This window comes from Pogoniulus pusillus, chromosome 25 (assembly GCF_015220805.1).
Source record: "Pogoniulus pusillus isolate bPogPus1 chromosome 25, bPogPus1.pri, whole genome shotgun sequence".
NCBI lineage: Eukaryota > Metazoa > Chordata > Aves > Piciformes > Lybiidae > Pogoniulus > Pogoniulus pusillus.
This window is the reverse complement of record NC_087288.1, coordinates 9,008,971-9,029,722: the sequence shown is the minus strand read 5'-3', so window position 1 is coordinate 9,029,722 and position 20,752 is coordinate 9,008,971. Positions and strand designations below refer to the sequence as shown.

The window sequence follows — 20,752 nt, the reverse complement described above, 5'->3', positions numbered from 1 at the left end:
CAAGAAGGGTGTGACCAGGAGGACAAGGGAAGTGATTCTGCCCCTCTACTCAGCTCTGGTGAGACCTCGCCTGGGGTACTGTATCCAGTTCTCGTGCCCTCAGCATAAGGAGGACACTGAACTGCTGGAGCAGGCCAAAAAGATGATCAGGGGGCTGAAGAACCTCCCCTATGTGGACAGGCTGAGAGAGCTGGGGCAGTTCAGCCTGGAGAAAAGAAGGCCACAGGGAGACCTTATAGCAGCCTTCCAGCACCTGAAGAAGCCTACAAGAAAGCTGGGAAGGGACTTCTAACTAGAGCTTGTAGTGATAGGATGAGAGAGAATGGATTGATGCTTGAGGAGAGCAGATTTAGACTGCAGATTAGAAAGAAATTCTTTACAGTGAGAGTGGCGAGACACTGGAACAGGTTGTCCAGGGAGCACTGTCCCTGGGGGTGTTCAATGAGACCTTGAGCAACCTGGTGGAATGTTTCCCTGCCCATGGTAGGGGGATTAGAACTGGATGAGCTTTAAGGCTCCTTCCAAACCAAACCATTCTATGAATCCGTGAGCATTTAACCCCATGAGAAATAAAAGCCTACTTCTTATTTTGATTCAACAGGACAAAACACCATAAGTGTTCACTATCTTCAGTGATCACTGAACAGCAGTACTGAAACTTCAGGGCTGAGAGCACAGACCTCCACACATTTGCACAAAGAGGAAAGATGCTCAGCTATGAATGCTCTTCAATAGGACTGGCATGAGATGTCCAGGTTTTTATTTCAGATGAAGCTATCATGGAGAAAATAAACTGTCGAGATGCTTTACCCCTTAAAATTCAAACTATTGAGGAGCCCAGGTTGGAAAGGATCTCAAAAGATGATCTGTCCCACTATTTCATGGGAAATGGAGCCTAGGTGAGATTATCTAGCACTCAGTCCAATTGCATCTTGAAAATCTTCAGTGATGGGCAAGTTCATTTAGTGGATGATTGTTCTTACCATAAAAAAAAGTCTTTCTTATGTTGAGATTAAAACTTGTCCAGTGCAACTTGTACCTGTTGTCCCTTGCAGATGGTTACTTGTGATCAGAGAGCCTCTGTCCCCTTAGCAGCAGCCCTTTAAGTACTGCAAATACTGTGATGAGGTTCCCCCCAAGCCCTCTGCACTCCAGGGAGAAAAGATCTGACTCCACAGTCTTTGCATATAGTGTAGGCTCTCCAGCCCTTTGATCATCAAAACTATGTCCTTTATAAGGAAATCAGGTTCATGCTTTTGCACATGGGTATGCATTTTTAATTTCAGAGGAGGTCAGAAACAATTCCCATCCTTGAGAAGAGCACCATTAAAACCATATTACAGCACTGAAAACTCAATTCTGTTCTTTCTTTGACTTTGTTCACTACTCAGCAAAATTCCGTCTTGTTAATTATCGACTTCATCATCAAGGGACAGTTTAATCACAAGACTGTCTGCAGTTCAGGCTATCACAGCAGTACTAGCAGGGAATTTTGCACCACACATAATTGGCCAGGTAATTAGAATACAACATCCTTAACTGCTCAGTTACCAAACTTTAACGTTGCAGCATGCGGTGCTTGACTGCTAGAGGACTTAGGGGAACCAATGCAGCTGCTGGTGCCCACTTCTACTTCTTCACGGTGTGGCTAAACAAACAGTACTGATGACTTAGTGCCACCCTGTTCTCCTATGAGGGTGGAAGTCCTTTCATTTCTCTGATGTGAAAACACATTCAGCTCTGTGGAAAAAGACCTGGGGTCATGGTAGACGAGAATAACCACGAGCCAGCAGTGTGCCTTTGCAGCCAAGAAGGCCAGTGGCACCCTGAGATGCACCAAGAAGAGTGTGACCAGCAAGTCAAGGGAGATTCTCCTCCCCCTCTACTCTGTCCTGGCGAGGCCACATCTGGAACACTGTGTCCAGTTCCAGGCTCCCAAGTTCAAGGAGAGGGAACTGTTTAAGGGCTACAAAGATGATTAGAAGACAGCATCTCTCTTCTGCAGGAAGGTTGAGGGCCTTGGGGCTCTTTAGCCTGGAGAGAAGACTGAATGGGAATCACATCAATATTTATAAATACTCACAGGGTAGGTGTCAGGAAGATGAGACCAGTCTTTTTTCAAGTGGTGCCCAGTGATGGGACAAGAGGTAACAAGTACAAACTTAAACATAGGAAGTTCCTTCTAAACATGAGGAGGAAGTTCTTTATGTTGAGGGTGGTGGAGCACTGGAACATAGTTCCCAGAGATGGGGTGGATGCTTCTTCTCTAGAGTCACTTAAAGTCCACCCGGATGCAAGCAGGGCTGGACCAGATGATCTCCAAAGTTTCCTTCCAACCCCTATCATTCTGTGAAGCTGATTGTATTTCACAGTGTCCAAACCCTCATGAAAATAAAATCATGAAGCCATGCTTTGAAAAGCAGAGAAAACCACCATCCTGGCAGCAAGTCAGGGCCTATGTACTTATATGAAACATATCACTGCCAAATTTGGCAGTGGTACCATGTGGGACAAGGGTACAGCTGCAAGCTAGGAACTCATTATGCATGGTGTGAGCTACAGATGATTTCAGCAGACTGTAGTTCTGTATGAACACATCTGGGAAGAGTAACCCTGCTCTAATAATTGCCAGGTGGACAATTTAGAAAGGACCACGGTAGGTACTTTAAAGCAAGAAGCACACGTAACAATGCCACCAGGAAAAGGCAGTTCTTTCATCTATTGATGGTTTAGTGGTGAACTTGGTAGAGTAGGATTCATGGCTGGACTTGATGATCTCAAGGGTCTTTTCCAAGTTGAATGATTCTTATAATTCTGTATGAAGTGCCACGTTACAACCAGCTAAACTGCCAGTTCCTTTATCTGAAGGCTAATTCCACACCTCTGGTACTTTGATCTTTTTCTCATTTCTGTGCTAAACAAAATCTGTAGCCTGTATTTGCTTTTATGTTCCTTGGTCAACTTTTCCTTCCTTTTCTGCTAGCTCTCTTCTGGACCTCAACACTGGCTTGCCTTTCTTTTAATACTTATAAACATCAGGAGCTACACCCCCCATGCGAGCAGGCTAAAAATGGTCATTTTGTAACCCCATCTGGTGAGTCAAATTCTTGCTCCTTAAGCACCATTCCAGGAGTCCTTTTCTACATCTATTCTCATTTCAGGTTTTCTTTCTCAAACACAGCTGATGAGGATGGTGTAAAGGGTTAACCCTCCTGAGGAGTGGTCTGAACCTGACCCCAGGTGCTGAATCATAAATCAGTCAGGGTTGGAAGGGACCACAGGGATCACCTAGTTCCAACCTCCCTGCCATGGGCAGGGACAACCTACCCTAGATCAGGCTGGCCACAGCCTCATCCAGCCTGGCCTTAAACACTTTCAGGAATGGGGCCTCAACCACCTCCCTGGGCAGCCCATTCCAGGCTCTCACCACTCTCATGCTCAACAACTTCCTCCTCACATCCAATCTGGATCTCTCCCCCTCCAGCTTTGCTCCATTCCCCCTAGTCCTGTCACTACCTGATATTCTAAAAAGTCCCTCCCCAGCTTTTTTGTAAGCCCCTTTCCAATACTGGAAAGCCACAAGAAGGTCATCTCAGAGCCTCCTCTTCTCCAGACTGAACAGCCCAAACTCTTTCAGTCTGAGTGGTCAGCCCACTCACACTTCCTGTCTAGCCCCCTATAAAAACACAGGAGCTGTTTCTCTCTCTCTTGCCCTGCCTGCTTGCCTGCTAGCACCGCCCTTTGTTCCTGCTGCTCCTGGTTTTACTACATGGCCATCCTTCCACATGGCAGACAAACCCTTCCTGATTCTACCTCCATCAATCTGGTTGTATATATATTTTTTGTGTCTTGTTTTCCTTCCCTATACCTCTTTGCAACTCCCTCACCTTAAATACTTTTTATTTATTAACAGCTTTTTTTCTTTTAACTTCCAAGTTGAAGCAAGACTATTTATTTGGGTTTTTCCTCTCTACACCTAAATCCTTGTCTTTCCAAAGTGGGGAGTGAGGGGAGAGGAGAAGGCATCCTATTATTGTATTGGTTCTGTTAGCTGTATTTTGAGTCTCTGGGAAATTTAAAGTAGAACCAAGACAAGTGGTTTGCAGTACTCTGAATTAGCTGTTGCTACTGGTTTATGCAATGGCAACAGCACATTCTCCTCTCCTCTAGAATACCTTTGCCACTTTTGCAGCTGGCTGCTGTAGTAATTAAAAAGAGCTCCCAAGCCTCTCTCATCACTTCCAGCCAATAAACTGCCTGCTGGAAACAAATTCTTACTACACTCCACATACAAGATTTTTCATTTTCTGCTACAGTTTTTGCCTCCAAGACTCCAGTCCTGAAGGCACCACACTCTGCCTGACTGTATTCCACTATCACAACGATTGCTTCTCAATTCTATGCAGCCACATTTATCCCACTACTTCCAAGTTCTCTACACTGTCTAGAGGCAATGAATCATCAATTCTTGTATCAGTTGATCTGACAATCCTACGCCTTTCTCACTGCTCCTCCTCCACTGCTCCTCTCTTCAGCCTGTGAAGAATCCACAGTAGCCTGCAGGGGTTTTCCAAACACAACTACAATGCTTCAATTTATCCAGAAACGGGATAAAACACCTCCAGCCACAGAACAGAAGGGATAAAACGTGTTTCAGTCTTAAGAGAAGAAAATCGTTAATTCAGGGCATTTGCTACTTGTCCTTGTTCCCAAATTAAGCCTTTAAGGAATAAAAATAACAGCGTGAAATTCTTTAGCAGACAAGCCCTACTGAAAGCTGCTTTCTGGGTGAGAACAAAGGAAACTTTCCCAAGCAGCAGCTAATTCAATTGCTTGTTGCCTTCGTGTCCTGGTTACATTAAACCTGCACAATATGATTCTCACTCTAAGGGGAAATCATGAGCCAGACAATCATTAGGGAAACTCAATCACGTTTATATTATTCAGATATAATCAGAATCTACTTGTCCTTATCACTGTAAGGTGCTTGCAAAACACAGCATTTATAGCAGGGGGCTTGACACCTCCCTTCTTCTATTATAAGGCTACAAAAGACAGGATATTGGACTCTCTATTTCTTTGTAGATTCCATTCAGCATCACAGAAATTACTTTGCTGCAGTCTGAAAAAATCTGCAGAGTAAATGTACAGAATATTTATCTTTGGGCAAAGACAAAACTGCTTTTAAGAAATCAAGTGAGATTCATAGTTGTGCTAATCTGGGTGTACACTCCAAAACTGTATCGCTTTCTTACAAATCAGTGTCTTTAAAATGTATGGAAAGTATAAAACATGCACAAACAGAACCTGTTTTCTGTTCCAAGTTCAAATAAATTGACCATCATGAATACAGTTAAATGCTTTATACCACAGTGTAAGCTCAAATATCCTGCAGGTATTCTGTAAATCATTTCCTTAAATTAGTTTTCTTTCTAAGCAGCTATACTAATGCAGGATCTGTCTCTTGATAACTAGAAACCCCACTGAATTTCAACAGGGCTGTATCACTTTGCTTTAAGGTAGCTTAAGATGTTACATGGAAGCTAATTTGACTTAAAGGATGGCCCAAATTTGTTCAAATACTTAGGTGAAAACAGCCAAGCTTTCTAAGAAGCTAACCATACACATTGCACATTTTACATAAACAAGACTTGCAGGCTCTTAGAACTCTTGCAGCATCTATTTGTTTATATTTAGCCACATAATAGTTTTCCAGAGCTTTGGATAAATTATTTCTCCTTAGCAGGGATGAGCATCTTTTAAACTATATTTAACAGTAGTATTTTCTTGCTAAAAATCTAGACCTTTTTAACTACTCAAATTAATACCACAGAAAACGTTGAAGTGAATACTCTATATCAACCTTACTTTATATCACAGTATCACCAAGGTTGGAAGAGACCTCACAGATCATCAAGTCCAACCCTTTACCACAGAGCTCAAGGCTAGACCATGGCACCAAGTGCCACGTCCAACCTTGCAACAACACTTCACAAAAAAGAGTCTGTTTACAACAGGGGCTTAGACTTAACCAGTCTAAAGGTCATACAAGTCAAAGCTTGAAATGTAATATATGCTTTACAAGTTCCACATCTCCTTCCTATCATTTACATAAGTACAGTTCAAGAATGCTCTTACTAACAAGCAAGAATTATGGAAATTCATTGATTCAAAGACTGGGTTGGGCTGGAAAGGACCCTCAAAGATCATCCTGTCCAGCTCTCTTTCACTAGGTGAGAACATGTCCAACTAGATTAGGCTGCCTAGGACCACATCAAGCCTGATCTTGAATGTCTCCAGAGATGGGGCCTCAACCACATCCCTGGGCAACCTGTTCCAGTATTTCACCACTTTTAAAGAACATCCTCCTGATGTCCAACCTGAATCTCCCCTGCTCCAGTTTCAAACCACTGCCCCTCATCCTATCACTCCAAGCCCTTCTGAAAAGTCCCTCTCCAGTCCTTCATGGTATGAAAATATAGCACCACTGTATTTTAGACCTCTAACTACATTCTTCATAATTAATGGAAAATACATATAAAAAAACAAAGACAAACTTGGAGTTTAAGATTTTTAAAAAAATAATCTGTTCTCACTAGAATCTAAAAGACTCAGGAAAGCTCTGGTGATAGGATTCTCAGTCTCACCAGACTCTTTCTACTCTATTTCTTTATCTAATTTCATCAATTAGACATACACTACTCCCACTCTAAATACTTGTCCACCCTTCCCTCATGGACCAACGACCGACTGAAGTGCTTTGCCTATATTTGAGGTGCTTGATCTGCCTAAAGAACCCTGTGATGTGAGACTGGATATTAGGAAAAATATCTTCACCAAAAAGGCCATTAGGCTGTCCAGGGAAGTGGTGGAGTCACCATCACTTAGCACCTGACCAGTGCTAAGTACAGGGGCAGGAGGACTTCCCTGGTCCTGCTGGCCACACTATTCCCGATACAGGTTAGGATGCCATTGGCCTTCTTGGCCACCTGGGCACACTGCGGGCTCATGTTCAGTCAGCTGTCAAACAATATCCCCAGGTCTCCCTCTGCCTGGCTGCTCTCCAGCCACTCTGTCCCCAGCCTGTAGCACTGCATGCAGTTGTTATAACCGAAGTGCAGAACTTAGCACTTGGACTTGTTAAAGCTCATGGCACTGGACTGTGCCCATCTGTCCAGCCTGCCCAGATCCCTCTGCAGCACCCTCCTGCCCTCTAACAGATAGACATGTGCCCCCAACTTGGTGTTGTCTGCAAACTTAGTGATGCTGGACTCAATCCCCTCATCCAGATCATCTCTAAAGATATTAAACAGGACTGGGCCCAGAACGGGTAAGAAGAAATAAAAGTTTAATCCAGAAGTGAGTTAGGATTTAACTCTTTTCTGAAATCATTGTGGTAAGACCACTCTTAATGTATTTAGCAACAATTAATTCTCAAAGCCAAAACAGCTGCACGTTGCTGATGCTCTCCAGATGCAAGCTAAGGAATTAAATCATGGGATAATTCAATTGGAAAATTGCTTGTAATTATGGAGAATGCAGCGTCTGCTTGACTCCTTGTAGTGATTGGTAGTTGCTTTAAGAATAGCGAGGTAGCCTGGGCAATGCAGAGTGAATACAAATAAGTAGCTGTGTTAGGAGCAATCTCATTTAGTTTCACAAAGATATGGCTTTAACATTGTTAAATCTGTATTTGCTGACATTAATGCTAATCCATTTTCACTGCCCCATTACTGCCAGCAACCCACTATCATTTGCACACAGAACAGTAATGTTAACTTAGAGCACGTTCCCTCTGAAGGAACTTAAAGTAACTTTGCAAACATAAAGAATTTGGTCCGGCTCTCAACAAATATGACCCCAAAAGGGTTTGTTTTCTTCTTTCTGACCTTGTTTAATATACAGAAAGCAGAGACTTGTTCTGACACCTTATTTAGATAGAGCCAGAACAATTCTCAATCTCAGTACAGGCTGGGGGACGAGGTGATAAAAAGCAGCCCTAAGGAAAAAGACTTGGGGCTACTGAAGGACAAGAAGCTGGACATGAGCAGACAGTGTGAGCTTGCAGCACAGAAGGCAAATCACATCCTGGGCTACATCAAAAGATGCTTGGCCAGCAGATCCAGAGAGGTGATTCTGCCACTTTGCTCTGCTCTGGTGAGGCCTCACCTGGAATACTGTGCCCAGCTCTGGAGCACTCAATATAGGAAGGACATGGACCTGATGGAGCATGTCCAGAAGTGACCCACGAAAATGAGCAGGGGGTTGAAGCATCTCTGCTATGAAGACAGGCTGAGGGAAGTGAGGTTGTTCAGCCTGGAGAAGCAGAGGCTCTGGGGAGAACTAATAGTGACCTTCCAGTACATGAAGGGGGCTACAAGAAGGATTGAGAGAGACTGCTTGCAAAGGCCTGCAGTGATAGGACAAGGGGAAACTGCTTCAAAATAGAGAAGGAGATTTAGAGAAGTTCTGCACCATGAGGGTGGTGGAACACTGGAACGGGTTGCCCAGAGAGGTAGTTGAGGCCCTGTCCCTGAAGATACTCAAGGTGAGGCTCACCAGGGCTTGCCAGCTGAGGATGTCCCTGCTTACTGCAGAGGCATTGGACTAGATGACCCAAACGATTCTATGATTCTACCATCTCTGGTGCCACAAGGCTGAGATGAAGGAGGGTACTCCTCCACTTCAAATGTGAAAAGTACACTTCTCCACTGTGATTCAACAGCAGAGGAGTAGGCTGCATAAAGGTCTAGTCAGACATCCTCTGGTACTGTTTATGACAGGAGAAAAGCCCAGAAGAAAGTGGTCTTTTGGGTTGGCAGCTACCAGTGCAGAAAAAAAGCCACCCTGTCACCTGCAAAGTTAGCTTATGTATTCTCAAAAAATGAGGATGATGCAGGTTTCTATTCCTTCTTTGTGAAATAGTCTTACCAGAGCTGATCCTTATTAGCATTCAATATTTGACAGGGTCTGCTGACTAAAGTCTTGCTCATTGGCAAACTGAGGGACAAAATTGCTGCTGTGATGTGATCATATTTCTACTGAGTCAGTAATGCAAAAGGGATAAAACCCCAGAAGTAGTGATTTTCAGTTTCCTAGTTTAACTATTAAAACACACAGCTCTTAGTTTACAGACACCTACTTCTGGAGTAGTGATTACTGTGACGCTGTCTGTGCTCTAGCTACTGAAATGTTTGTTATCTCTTCTTTACTTTTAAAAGCATTAACAGAAAATCCTTTAGGGACCAAAGGATTGATTATTTACAAGTGGCCTCACAAATCAATCATCCAATATCAAAGTTGAAGGTGTTATTTTTAGTACTATTAACTATATAATAATTAAAATTTATTACAAAGTCACAACCCTCATTAAGTTGCTGTCAATTAGGGGAAAATTCCTCAGAAGCAATTTAAGTTATTGTAAAAGTATTTTCATCACAGACACCTGGTAACATGGAAAAGATGATAAATTATCTCCTGTTCTCATTGCTACTACTCTATAGACCAAAGGTGGTGCAGAGGACACATTTTCTCCACCTGAAAAGGCATTGTGTTGGGACCAGTGACAAGTCATTATTCTGTACATAAGTTCTGCAGTGACCAAAGTGCAGGTCTCAGTAGCAGAGATGACAGGCTATCAGATCAAAAGCTGTGAAGAGGTAAGCCTTGCATTTCAATCTAACAAAGCCCTTAAGCACAAGCTGAAGGTATTTGAGTAGTTCCAAGAAACACAGAGAATTTCACAGAATCACAGAATGTTAGTGGTTGGAAGGGATCTTGAAAGATCATCCAGTCCAACCCCCCTGCCAGAGCAGGATCACCTATAGCAGATAACACAGGAACAAGTCCAGACAGGTCTTGAATATCTTCAGAGAGAGACTCCATATCCCCTCCAGGCAGCCTGTTCCAGTGTTCTATCACCTTCACAGGGAAAAAAATCTTCCTTATGTTTACATGGAACTTCCTATGCCTCAACTTCCACCCATTGCCCCTTGTCCTGTCATTGGGCATCCTGGCCCCTACCCCATCCAGGAAGTGCAGAACACTCATATACATAACAAGCACTCACTTCCTTCACAGAATCACAGAAACACCCCCTCTGGATCACCAAGTCCAACTGATATCCCTACTCTACAAGGTGCACCCCAGGCACCACATCCAAATGACTTTTAAACACATCCAAGGTTGGTGACTCAATCACCTCCCCGAGCAGCCCTTTCCAATGCCTGACCACTCCTGCTGGAAAACCAGTTTTTCTAATATCTAAACTTACCCAGTCACAGCATAAGGCCATTCTCTCTTTGTTCTATCACTATTTACCTATGAGAGGAGACCAGCAGCCACCTCTCCACAATGTCCTTTCAGGCAGCTGTAGACAGCAATGAGGTCTCTTCTCAGCTCCCTCTTTTTCAAACTAACCAGTCCCAGCTCCTTCAGTCACTCCTTGTAAGATTTATTCTCCAGGCCCTTCCCCAGCTTCGTTGCCCTCCTCCACACTCACTCCAGCACCTCCACATCCCTCTTTTAATGAGGTGCCCAGAACTGAATGCAGTACTTGAGGTGTGGCCTTACCAAAGCCAAGTACAAGGGGACAATCACCTTCCTGCAGGACACAGCATTTCTAATACAAGCCAGGATGCCATTGGCTTTCTTGGGGGCACACTGCTGGCTCATATTCAGCCACTTGTTGATTAGAAGCCCCAAGTCCCTTTCTGCCAGACCTCTTTCCTGCCACAGCACCCCAAGCCTGCAGCCTGTTGGGGTTGTTTTGGCCCAAATTCAGGATGTGGCATTTGGCCTTGTTGAAGCTCATGCCATCAACACTGGCCCATCCACCCAAAATATCCAAGTCCCTCTGTAAAGCTTCTCTACCCTCGTGTGATGAACACTGCCACCCGACTTGCTGTCATCTGTGACAGGTTTCATTGAAGAAAATATTCATCTTGCTGCTAGAAGTAGCATACCAAGGAATTAGTTGAGTGACTGACAAGCTAGTTAATTTGTGCAAGTGTTTAGGTCCTTCTTGCTGCAATGCCCATTAACAGCTTCATACTCAGGGATGGTCTTTGGTGCCCTGCTCTCCCCAAGAGATAATGGATACAACATTAAACAACACCCACCAGTGATAAATTTGTAGCTTCAATGAAGTAAATTTCACTAGCCTGCTCACAGAGCACTCTGGAATGGATTAGTTCATACAGATTAAAAAACCCCAAAGAAAAACAACCACCCCAAAACACACAACGAAACAACAAACCAGAAAAACCCAATGTAAGCGTATAAAGACCATGTCTGTAATCTGTGGGCTTTTCTCATAGGGTTAGTTCTTATATCTTAATTCAGGGATACTCCAGTCAATATGGAAAGAAGTTCTTCCCTTAAACTAAGAAGGCTGCAGAAATTGTTTCCAAAGACCTGCAGTGATAGTACAAGGGGAGATGGTTTGAAAATAGAGGAGATTTAGATTGGATGCTAGGAAGAGGCTTTTTACCATGAAGGCAGTGGAATACTGGAAGGGGTTGCCCAGGGAGGTAGTTGAGGCCCCATCCCTGGAGATATTCAAGGTCAGATTTGACAGGGCTCTAGGCAGCCTGATCTAGTGGAGGATGTCCCTGCTGACTGCAGAGGTGCTTGGACTGGATGACCTTTGGAGATCACTTCCAACCCAAGCGATTCTATGATTCTAAGCAGTGCCTCATCTAGCCGGAGGAGAGTGATTTCAATGACACTTTGTCACTCACACTCTAATGAAAATATTATGACCATGCAAGCACTGCATCTACCTCAGTAGACACCTCTAAAGGTGTCTTCCAAGCTGAGCCATTCTGTGATTATCACTAACTTTACAGGAGACTTACAGGTGACTAGAATCCAGATTTTCAGTTCCCTAATTAGGTGATCAGTGCCTTAAGAAAGCTAAAACTCTTTCTACACCTCTATTCACCTTCCTCCATAGATGGATAAAACAAATAGCTACCTATGCTGCACTAGTATTCATATTTAAATAACTGTCCTTAAAGAAACTAGCTACTAAGAATGCTCATTTTTGCTGTCTGCTGAGCTGTTGGCACTAGTAGCAAATGGCTTGGCATCTTTACTAAGCAGTCATTTTTGGAACCTACTTGTGCTTAACAGATCCTCCTTTGGCTTGGTTAGTCATTGGAAAGAGGATTACTTTAGGTGGAAGCCATAGCTTCTCAACTAAAATGCATAGTATTTTAGAGTGTCTTATTTTTATGTCTCTTGCTTTTAACCTTTGATAAAGCACAGAGTAATTCAATTATCTAAACTGGTAATTCCTCAGCAATATTGATTTGACAATGACATGGTAACACTACATATATTGCCCTTAAGCAGCTGGGTAGATAAACTAAAACCTACAGAATTAAAATGGGTTTGCATTGCTGAGTAATTGGGCAGTGAGGCTACAAGCAGAATCACTTCTTTTCCCTTGATCTAAGTTCAGTATGCAAAATTCCAAGCTGCATATGTCACAGTAAACTTTCAGCTGTGATCTTGTTGACATGCAGGATCAACTCAGGCAGGTAGGTAGAGCCTGCCCTATGCAAGCCTGCAAAGCTGTAATTTGTTAGAGTAGTCAAACATAAACCACTCTCTGCCTCCTCGCCAAATACTTCCACAGCCTCAGGAGAAACACTAAGAGGGGAATTAAACCTCCATCACAATAGTGGTTTAATATGACTTTTTTATTTCTTTAAGGCTCTGAGTAAACACCTTGAAATCAGAACATCCTTACAAACCTTCAGCTGCTCAGAATCAATACCAGCCTTCTGCAGCTTGGGCTTTTCTCTGATAAACAAAATTATTGTGACAGGTGAATAAGTGCTGTGACCTAACCTTTATTATGCTGTTTATGTGCTTTGCAAGGCTCCAGATGACTGCCAGAGATGACTATCTGTGGTACTCAGCAAAATGCTTCCTTCATTACCTGACCTTTCTACTTCCTCACTGGAAGCACACGAAAGCATCAAGATGACCCACACTAAAAGCAAGGTACAAAGTGAGTTATTGTAGCTCTGTCCTGCATCAGGTTTGTTTTTTTCTTTAACACAGGCAATGGCAAGCATCAACCCTTCTGGTTCTGCTGCTTGAACACATCTTCAAATCTGGAAAAGTGTATTCATCAACTTGTTTAAACCAGATAAATTAGAAAGACAGCTTCTCACAGAAGAGTGGCAAGTTTTGCTCACAGCCATAGATTAGGAAGAAGTTAAAAAAAGAGGCAAAACAATAGCTAAAAGCTTATTATTACACTTTCTGAATTCTTAAGGAAATGCCATTTAGATTAAGTGATGCTTGTTTCTCTTGTCTCTGTTGTGACACAGGAGCATTCAGCTTACAAAGCTGACTCAACTGGGGTTGCAAGTGACATGAACACTAATATCAAGTCAAATTATTACTTTTTTTCCACGTTAGCAGAAGGCAATCACTTATATCTATCTTGTCATTTCTGTTTAGGGAAGGTAAAAGATTAAAGTCAAGAATTTCTAGATTGCTTGCACTTGAGAGACAAGAAGGACTGTGTCACTCAAACTAAAGGGACTAAGGGCATGTAGAAGGAATGGTTTCCTCAAAAAGAGGGAGATTCACAATGAAATTCATTGCATAAAGGCAGCAGTTCTCAGCAGAGAACCATTTCTAGTGCATATCTTAGCAGACGTGGAAAATCACACAAAGGGCTGTATTCTATTACTCCCCTCAGAGCACAGCCTGCCACAAGCCTGTCTGGAGAGTGAGAGCATTTCAGGAAGCCTGGCCATAAGTTTACCACCCTCCCTAGCTCTCCCAGTATGGCCATTCTCATCTTTGTACATGATACCATCTGTTTAATCACTGTGCTCTCAAAACAAGCAAACCAAGAAAACAGATGAAACTTCAGGGATAGCTTCTAACTCATAATTGAATGGATGATTATTCATTAGAATCTAGGCAAGTTGCATAGGGCCTCCTAAACAGGCATTGCATGGTATTAAAAAGATTTTTTTTTTTAAGAGATGCCAACCAGAATTCTCACTCAGTAGCTTAATTTTATCACTGTAATCATCTTTGGTTACTTTCAGTAGGATAAAAAGAAGTCTGCTCAGTTGAAGCTGCTAGGAGAAAACTGGTGGATTACACGGCTAAGCTCATAGGTGTCCCTCCCCTCCAAGGCAAATGTAAATTAAGCTCTTGCAGTTAGTTCTAAGGTTAACAGTTTCTGTGAGTCAGATATAACTTCTGAGGGCAGGTCTAAGGGAATACTTCTTACAACACTCCTGCCCAAGGCAGGGGGTTTGGAACTAGATGACCTTCAAGGTCCCTTCCAACCTAAACCACTCTACAAATCTAAGAAACCATTTCTGAAGCGGTGTATGCAACTGTGTCCTTTCAAACCCCAGATATTAAGCAACCAGCAGTGCCAACACATCCTTTACAGATTTGCACTTAAGCAACTCTTCATAAAACCAAGGTGAGAAATAATCAAAATTGATCTTCTCTTTCATGCCCAAAGTTATCTGCCTAGACTAGGCAAAATGCTCGAACTACTTCTATTTGACTTAACCTGCCCTGAGACCCTGACTGAATCATGAAACTTTCTTTATAACAGTTCCAAATTATCAGTTTTTAACTTCTATTTAGTTAGCTGAGCTTTGTTCACTGGCAAGAGTCATAGTTGTGACTCTTTTCATGTATCAATTCAAGGATATGTGTGTAAGGCAACTACTGCAACACAACAGACACTATCACTGATGTGAGGAACAGAGAAAACATTCCACTTGTCCATTTACTGATGCTTTTCATATAATCTCACAGAATAGGTCTGTATAAACCTTACATAGAATCATGGAATTGTTTTGGTTGGAAAGATCGAGTCCAACCATCTACCTAACACCACCACAGCCATTAGACCATGTCCCAAAGTGCCATGCTCACATATTTCTTGAACACCTCCAGGGATGGTGACCCCATCATCTCCCTGAACAGCCTGTTCCAATTCCTGACCACTCTTTCAGGAAAGAAATTCATCCAAATATGCCATCCACACCTCTCCTGGCACATTATGGTATCTATTTATTATAAGCAAACAAAGCCAACTTCATTACAAAAGAACTGTAGAGCAACAAGCATCTATCAGTACTAGTTAAGGTGTAGAGACCAAAGGTTTGAATAGCTAAGAAGACAACTCACCTTGGGCTATTTATTAGCTACGCTGTGCTTTGATTTCTCTTTGACGACATGGAGAAACACTTCTCCGAGTCTTTAAAGCCATATCAAGTGGGACAGCATTCTCAGAGCTTTATAGGTAAAGTGCTAAAGAAGAATTATTGTAACAACTAGCAAGGGATGTAATTAGATTAAGGTTGCCAAGGAGTGGCAGCATACAGCCAAGTGGCTGCAAGGCTTCCAGGGTCTTGCCAATACTCCTTTAATGTACAGTATAGTCTTATGTACAAAGCTGTAGGTGCGAGATGTCACTGCCATGGGAAAAAATATACAGACAGAGGTGGCAGACAGGCTAGAAAATAAAACAATCAAATAATAGTCTATTAATTAATAGTCTTTGCACAAATATGAGTTATCTACTTCTGAAAAGTTCCACTGAAAACCAAAGTCAAACACAACACATGGATGGATGTACACAAGCACTCGGGGATAAAGGACACCACCCCTACATCAGAGGAAAAAAAACTACAACCTTACAAATGTGTTTTAATCAAGAAGTCTTTTCCTATAAAAAGGTCAAACACAGCCAAGAGCAGGATACACTTCCCTCCAGCTGTCCTTTTTATATGCCTCTTATCTTGCCAAAGAGAAAGGATCTCTAAGAGTGTGAAAAGAGACCATTTTACAACCCATTTATTCTTCACTGCGTAAGCCTTTTCTGGATACCCTGGTTGAAGTACATTAGTCACAGGTACGGAGCAAGCCATTAGAGCATGCTACCATCTGATGCACAGGGAAATTAATTCTTCTTTTTCAGCAGCCTGCTTCCAGTGGAGCTGCACACAAATCTTCACTGAATTAAGGAATGAACAAACAAGGTTTCTAAAACAAACCCACGTGCTTGTCCATAGTCAATATAAACACATACCTACACTATAAACAAACATGCTGTCCTACAGCCAGATAATCATAGAATCAACCAGGTTGGAAGAGACCTGCAAGATCATCCAGGCCAACCTAGCACCCAGCCCTATCCAGTCAACTAGACCATGGCACTAAGTGCCTCATCCAGGCTTTGCTTGAATACCTCCAGGCATGGTGACTCCACCACCTCCCTGGGCAGCCCATTCCAATGCCAGTCACTCTCTCTGGGAAGAACTTCCTCCTAACATCCAGCCTATACTTCCCCTGGCACAACTTGAGACTGTGTCCCCTTGTTCTGTTGCTGGTTGTCTGGCAGAAGAGACCAACCCCACCTGGCTACAACCTCCCTTCAGGTAGTTGTAGACAGCAATGAGCTCTGCCCTGAGCCTCCTCTTCTGCAGGCTGCACACCCCCAGCTCCCTCAGCCTCTTCTCATAGGGTTTGTGTTCCAGGCCCCTCACCAGCTTTGTTGCCCTTCTCTGGACATGTTCCAGCACCTAATAGTTTGCTTCTTTAGAGCAGGCTCGTTAAAGGGAAATAATTTTCCAATAACAAAGCACAAGTGCAGTGCTAATGAGAGGAGGAGGCTGCAAAATGCTAGGAACACCTGATCCATTCCGTGTACTGACAGAGTGTGAACTGGAATCTGACCCCCACATATGAAGGCTGTTTGGGGTTTTTTTACTTCTCTTCTGGTTCGAGCCAGGAGCTGCCCAGAGCTAAAGAACAGAAAGTAATTTACCCCAGAGGAGTAAATAAAACTGGAGGTTAAACGGAAATGCTCTTTACGAAAGTACACAAGAAGTACAAAAGGCATAAAAGCACCAAGGGTATATACACAGAGTCAATCTCAGCCGAGATCTTCAACGGACCCCAAAACCCAGGCTGCAGCTAGGCCTCCACCAGCCAAAGCCTATCCCCACCAAGTCTCAGCCTCAGGAGGCCTCAAGTAGGCCAAACTGTCCCCGTTAGGACAGGTCTACCAGGCCTCAATGTCCCCCACTAGGCCCAGCAGCATGGCAAGAAATGAGCCTGTGAGAGAGGCCGCAGAAGGCTGCACACTCCCCTGCACACCAAAGAGATAACAGCGGCTGCACGCACTCGGTGAAGGGAGCGGGGGGAAAGAGACAGAACTGGCTGGGAACTCTGTTCATACAGGGACATGCAGGATTAGGGGTCAGAATAACAAAACTGCCATCACCTGTGTCCACCCTCTGGGGACCATCAAGCCCACTGGGTACTCTCTATCTTCCAGAGGAATGATTGCTATGGTAGGACATTCAGCCCTCAAACTATCAACCAGGTTGGAAGAGACCTCCAAGCTCATCCAGTCCAACCTAGCACCCAGCCCTAGCCAATTAACCAGACCATGGCACTAAGTGCCTCATCCAGGACTTTTTTTTAACACCTCCAGGGATGGCAACTCCACCACCTCCCTGGGCAGCCCATTCCAATGACAAATCACTCTCTCAAAGCCAATCTTCACAGTCCAGTGGCCTCAGGAAGCAAATTTGGTGTATGACTGTGGCATAAATTCCTGTGGAGCCAGGGCACAACACTCGGAATATACAGGGTCTTCAAGGTCATTTCCAACCAAAATGTTACCGAGTTGGGTATCAAGTTTAAACCTCAGCTGGTCCATCCAGCCCAATTCCCTGTACATAGTATTTTTCATTTCAAATCCCTGTCTACAAACACCATGATAGACACCCCTACAAATCCATGTCTCTCTTATTTGCAGTTAAGACCCCTTAATAATTTTCAGTCTGTGTGCTGCTTCTAGACCTCATTTAATCCTTCTACTATTTCACTTGTGGTATATAGCTGACCCTTCAGCTCACACTCAGCAATTATTTCCACTGACTCAAGGGCTAAATCTTAAGGAGTAATACCACTAATAGAACACAGAATCTTACTTTGATGAAATGAAAATGCAAAAGAGCACAAATACCTGTAGGATATCTGTAGTTTTTCTGAACACTAACATAGGACTCAACATGAAGTGCTGTGTACAGGTCTGGTGCCCCCAACATAACAAGCACATCAAGAGAACCTTCCCCATGGGGACAGACTGAGAGATTTGGGGCTGCTCAGCCTGGAGAAGAGAAGGCTCTGGTGATACCTTACAGCAGCCTTCCAATAGCTGAAAGAAGCTACAAGGTGGCCAGGAAGAGACTTTTTACAAGGGCTTGTACTAATAAGACAAGGACCTATGGCACTGAGCTTGAGGAGAGGAGATTTAGGCTGGATCTTTGGAAGAAATTCTTTACAGTGAGGGTGGTGAGACACTGGAATAGGTTGCCCAAGGAGGCTGTGGATGGCCCCTCCCTGGAGGTGTTCAAGGCCAGGTTGGATGAGATCTTGAGCAACCTGATCTAGTGGAAGGTGTCCCTGTCCATGGTAGTGCAGTTGGAACTAGATGATCTTGAAGGTCCCTTCCAACCTAAATCATTCTATGAGTCATACCACAGCACTATCTTTTTAAGGACTGTTCAACCATTAGGATCAAATCTTTGCAGACTACAATGATTCACATTCCTCTCCAGCACTAAAAAGAGGGGTGCAAAATAAACATGCAGGTCTGCAAGCTGTCAAAAATTGAGATAGATTCAAAAGTATTTTTCTCCCAAAACATAAATTCTGAGAAGACAATTCTGGATTTTTTTGGAGACCCACTCTGTCAAAACCTCAAAGCCCATGGAGGGTTTACTGAAGACAAGAACAAATACTCTGATCTCTTGTTTAAAAGTCACATGAGGCAGATCAATCCTCTGAGATCAAGGCATATCCTTCAACCTAAAGAACTAACGTAAAGGGAAGATGTTTTGTTGACCTAGCATGGGCTCAGCTGTTCTCTTTACCCTTTATTCTTTCTTGGGTGTAAAGGGAAGATATTTTGTTGACCTAGTATGAGCTCAGCTGTTCTCTTTACCCTTTATTCTTTATTGGGTTTAGAGGGAATTCCCTCCCAAATTTTAATAGCATTTTAATCATTACAAACCCTTTTTCTTCTCGAAAGTCCTGCATGAAAAACAACTTCTAAACTACCTACTCCTTGCAACTCCACATTGATTTATACTCTGTTTTGTTAATAAAGTGATCATCTGAAACAAAATATTTTTAATTATCTTTTATTATCTGCCTCATTCTTCTTTGTCTGAGGACTCATAAGTTTAAGTCAGCAGCCATTTTATAATCCTGCAGTTCATTTCCCCCCCCTTTGCTAATGTGCTCAGTGCCTTTGCCTTGGTCCATTTCTTGAGTAATAATTACACAAATCAAAGCCACATTAACACAATGTGCAGATACTTCTTGGTTTAGAACTTATGTAAGAGCTTTTGAACTAATCAGTGGCTGGTTAGGATGCTGTTCTCATTCATCTCCCACTTCCTCTGCCACCCTTCATGAAAGTTTAATCTACATTTTCCATTTAAAAAGTTGTTTTATATTTGTAGGGTGGGTTTTTTTTAATTAGTTTTTGATTCTTACTCCCCCAACTTTTGTCTTCAACTGAAATTTTTATCAAGGTGCTGCCTATTTTCATGGTCCTGATACCTTCAGACAACAGAAGTGAAAATTCACTTACTTCATCTAGAATTCATAAGATTTAAAGGGGGAGCAGGCAAATCTCTTGCATCACCATAGTGAAAGGCAGCCAAGCTTCTGACCTTTCAAGTTTAAAACCGCATTTACAGCTGGAAGCAAATCACCCCACCATTTCATTAAGCACAGATATGGATCCAGTTGCTGTATACTTGTTCTGGGTCCAGCTGCTGCTGCTTCTTCCTTCTTAATATACAGGACTAACTCTGTACTAGCAGTTACTCTCTTCCTCTTGGTAACACTTGACACAGAAGGAAACCACAAGCCTAGCTCTCAGGTCGGGAAGGGCCAGTGCCATTCTGGGGTGTATTAGAAGGGCTGCGGTTAGTGGGTCAAGAGAGGTTCTTCTCCCCCTCCGCTCTGCCCTGGTGAGGTTGCACCTGGAGTATCGTGTCCAGTTCTGGGGCTCCAGCTTTGAGAAGGTGCTCAGGGAACCACTTGAGAGAGTCCAGTGCAGAGCCACAAAGATGATTAAGGGAATGGAACATCTCTCTTATGAAGAGAGGCTGAGGGAGTTGGGGCTCTGCTGCTTGGAGAGAAGGAGACTGAGAGGTTATCTCATCAATGTTTACAAATACATAAAGGGTGAGTGCCAGGAGGAGGAAGCCAGACTCTGCTTGGTGATGCTCAATAACAGGACAAGGGGCAATGAGTGGAAGCTGAGGCACAGGAAGTTTCATAGAGACATGAGGAAGAACTTTTTTCCTGTGAGGGTGATAGAACACTGAAACAGGTTGCCCAGGGGGGCTGTGAAGTCTCCCTCTCTGGAGATATTCAAGACCTGCCTAGATGTGTTTCTGTGTGATCAGGTACAGGTGATCCTGCTCTAGCAGGGAGGTTGGACTGGATGAGCTTTTGAAGTCCCTTCCAGCCCCTTATATTCTGTGATTCTGCGACCACTATTATTACACTCCACAAGTCCACGGGCAACACAGCAATGCAATGTTGGTATACAAGAATCAAAGCCAGTGTCTCTGTGAAGGAAGAAAAACAGAAGCACTGCAGCAAGGTAACAGGAGAGGTGAGCTCTGGAAAGGCACACTTTCTCATCAGTGTTAAA

General features: G+C 43.3%; 1 protein-coding gene across 1 annotated transcript in view; it reads right to left on the bottom strand.

The window, feature by feature from the left end:
• LOC135186406 (ALK tyrosine kinase receptor-like) overlaps nt 1–20,752 on the bottom strand; it is a 178,012-nt gene that overhangs the window by 34,880 nt on the left and 122,380 nt on the right. Inside the window, exon 4 of the mRNA XM_064164051.1 lies at nt 19,676–19,680. Coding sequence (XP_064020121.1) covers nt 19,676–19,680 — 5 coding nt within the window. The remainder of the gene's footprint in view (nt 1–19,675; nt 19,681–20,752) is intronic.